The 1,890-nt window shown below is 39.4% G+C and overlaps 1 protein-coding gene across 1 annotated transcript; it reads right to left on the bottom strand.

Moving 5' to 3' along the window:
- Positions 1–244: 244 nt before the first annotated feature.
- Positions 245–1,442, bottom strand: LOC113362111 (protein PELPK1-like). Its single transcript, XM_026605095.1, has one exon. It carries the CDS (start codon positions 1,378–1,380, stop codon positions 466–468), a length of 915 nt encoding a protein of 304 aa, XP_026460880.1. The 5' UTR covers positions 1,381–1,442; the 3' UTR covers positions 245–465.
- Positions 1,443–1,890: the final 448 nt, after the last annotated feature.

The following is a 1,890-nucleotide window of genomic DNA, read 5'->3' as shown; positions in this document are numbered from 1 at the left end:
TTTGGGGTACGTAGCAACTACGAAATGCAACATTTAGGACTTGGGCGTACTGGCACATCAAAGAAAAAAGAGTTTAAAGTATCATTTTTCAAATCAAGCCTACACTTGGTTGTACATGCCTACATCCAAATTTAACATTACTCTGCACACAAGTGCGTACATTTAATTTGCTCCATAGAGAACTCTTGCCAAATTAAACTTTTACATACACTTTACACAATTTAATACACCCACCAAATACAACTGCAGCAATTAAACAAATAACAATATTGTATGGCATCACTACGAGCCAAATTTTACTGAAAATTACAAAGAATAGTAAGTCACATTACTCGTACAAACAATAAATCATCACAAACAAATGGAACAAAGAAAGCACGAAAACCAGAAACTTAAATGTAAACACACAGCCTCGGAAGCTGCCGCCACTTAGATTGAAGAACTTCTATTGGGAAAGCTATTTAATCACGGGCTGGTTGAGTGAGATACTGTAGGTTTTGGTAGAGAAGGTATTTCTGGCAGTTTTGGAATTTCGAATTCGGGCAATGATGGTAGCTCAGGTTTGGGTAGGTCGGTAGGGACCTTGGGGAGAGAAGGTGGTAATTCAGTGTTTGGTAAAGTTGGGACCTCAAGCTTTGGCAATTCGGGCTTCGTCAATGCTGGAGCATCAAGCTTTGGCAACTCAGGCTTGTCTTGAAGAGTAGGAACTTCAGGCTTAGGGAATTGATTCTTCGGCGATTCAGGCTTAGGCAATTCTGTCTTCGGCACTTCTAGATTGGGAAATTCAGGCTTTGGGAGTTCTGTCTTGGGCAATTCTGGCCGTGGCAATTCAGAGTTTGGAACTTCAGGCTTCGGCAATTCAGTTTTTGGTAACTCGGGCTTTGGAAGAGTAATAGGCACATTGGATTTTGGCAATTCAGGTTTCGGCAAAATTGAGAAACCGAGCTTTGGTACCTCTTGGTTCGCGCTTAAAGATGCCGCTTCAGTTTTAGGCAATGATGGTAATCCGAGCTTCGGTAGAGATGGAATTTCACCCTTAGGAAATGATGGCAGCTCAGGTTTTGGTAAAGATGGGATGTCAATCTTAGGCAATGATGGCAACTCAGGTTTCGGTAAAGATGGGATGTCTATCTTAGGCAGTGGTGACAACTCTGGCTTTGGTAAGGACGGAATGTCAATCTTCGGCAACTCTAGCTTTGGTAAATTTGGGATCTCAGGTAATGGTGGGAATTCAAGTTTAGGAAATGTAGGTTTGGGAATCTCTGGAACAGTTGGTGTTGTTTCCAACAGATAACGAGCTGCATGAACTACCGTTACGTGATTGCAGTGAACGAGAAACAAACTACTAATCATGACAAAAATCAAATAGTGAGCAACCATGGCTGATGATGATGATGAACAAAGAAAGCTTAGTATTACAAATGGTTATGGAAGGAAAGAAAACAGAATGGTTGAGAGTGAATGAATGGAAAATGTGTTTGCATGATTGGGGTTTTATAAATGGATCCTCTCATAAGTTATGTGGCACATAGATTAGATATTGTTAGCTGAAATGTGAGATGACAAGTCAATGCAGTAGGAGAGACTTTTCTAACTTGTGTTTAATTAGTTAAACTTCTCACCTGTCCTTTACAAAGATATATGGGATATTAAACTTAGGACTACGGATTCAAACCACTAGAAAATTTCATTGCAAGAAAATGGTGATTAACACAAAAATTTACTGCAAAACATAAGCAGGTTATAAACAAAACTTGAAATATTCAATAGTGTCAGAACAAAAACATAAGGAGGACTAGAAAGCTACTATGATTTCACATTGAAATCAACTCAGACAGGAAAATCAATTACAAGGCCGGAAATGCCGCCCAAAGATATAATGTCACTAAT

Source organism: Papaver somniferum, chromosome 3 (genome assembly GCF_003573695.1).
Source record: "Papaver somniferum cultivar HN1 chromosome 3, ASM357369v1, whole genome shotgun sequence".
Lineage (NCBI taxonomy): Eukaryota > Viridiplantae > Streptophyta > Magnoliopsida > Ranunculales > Papaveraceae > Papaver > Papaver somniferum.
This window is presented reverse-complemented; position numbering and strand designations above follow the sequence as displayed.

Bases quoted from the DNA above. Each gene is read 5' to 3' on its own strand.
- LOC113362111 (XM_026605095.1), bottom strand. From the start codon at position 1,380: ATGGTTGCTCACTATTTGATTTTTGTCATGATTAGTAGTTTGTTTCTC.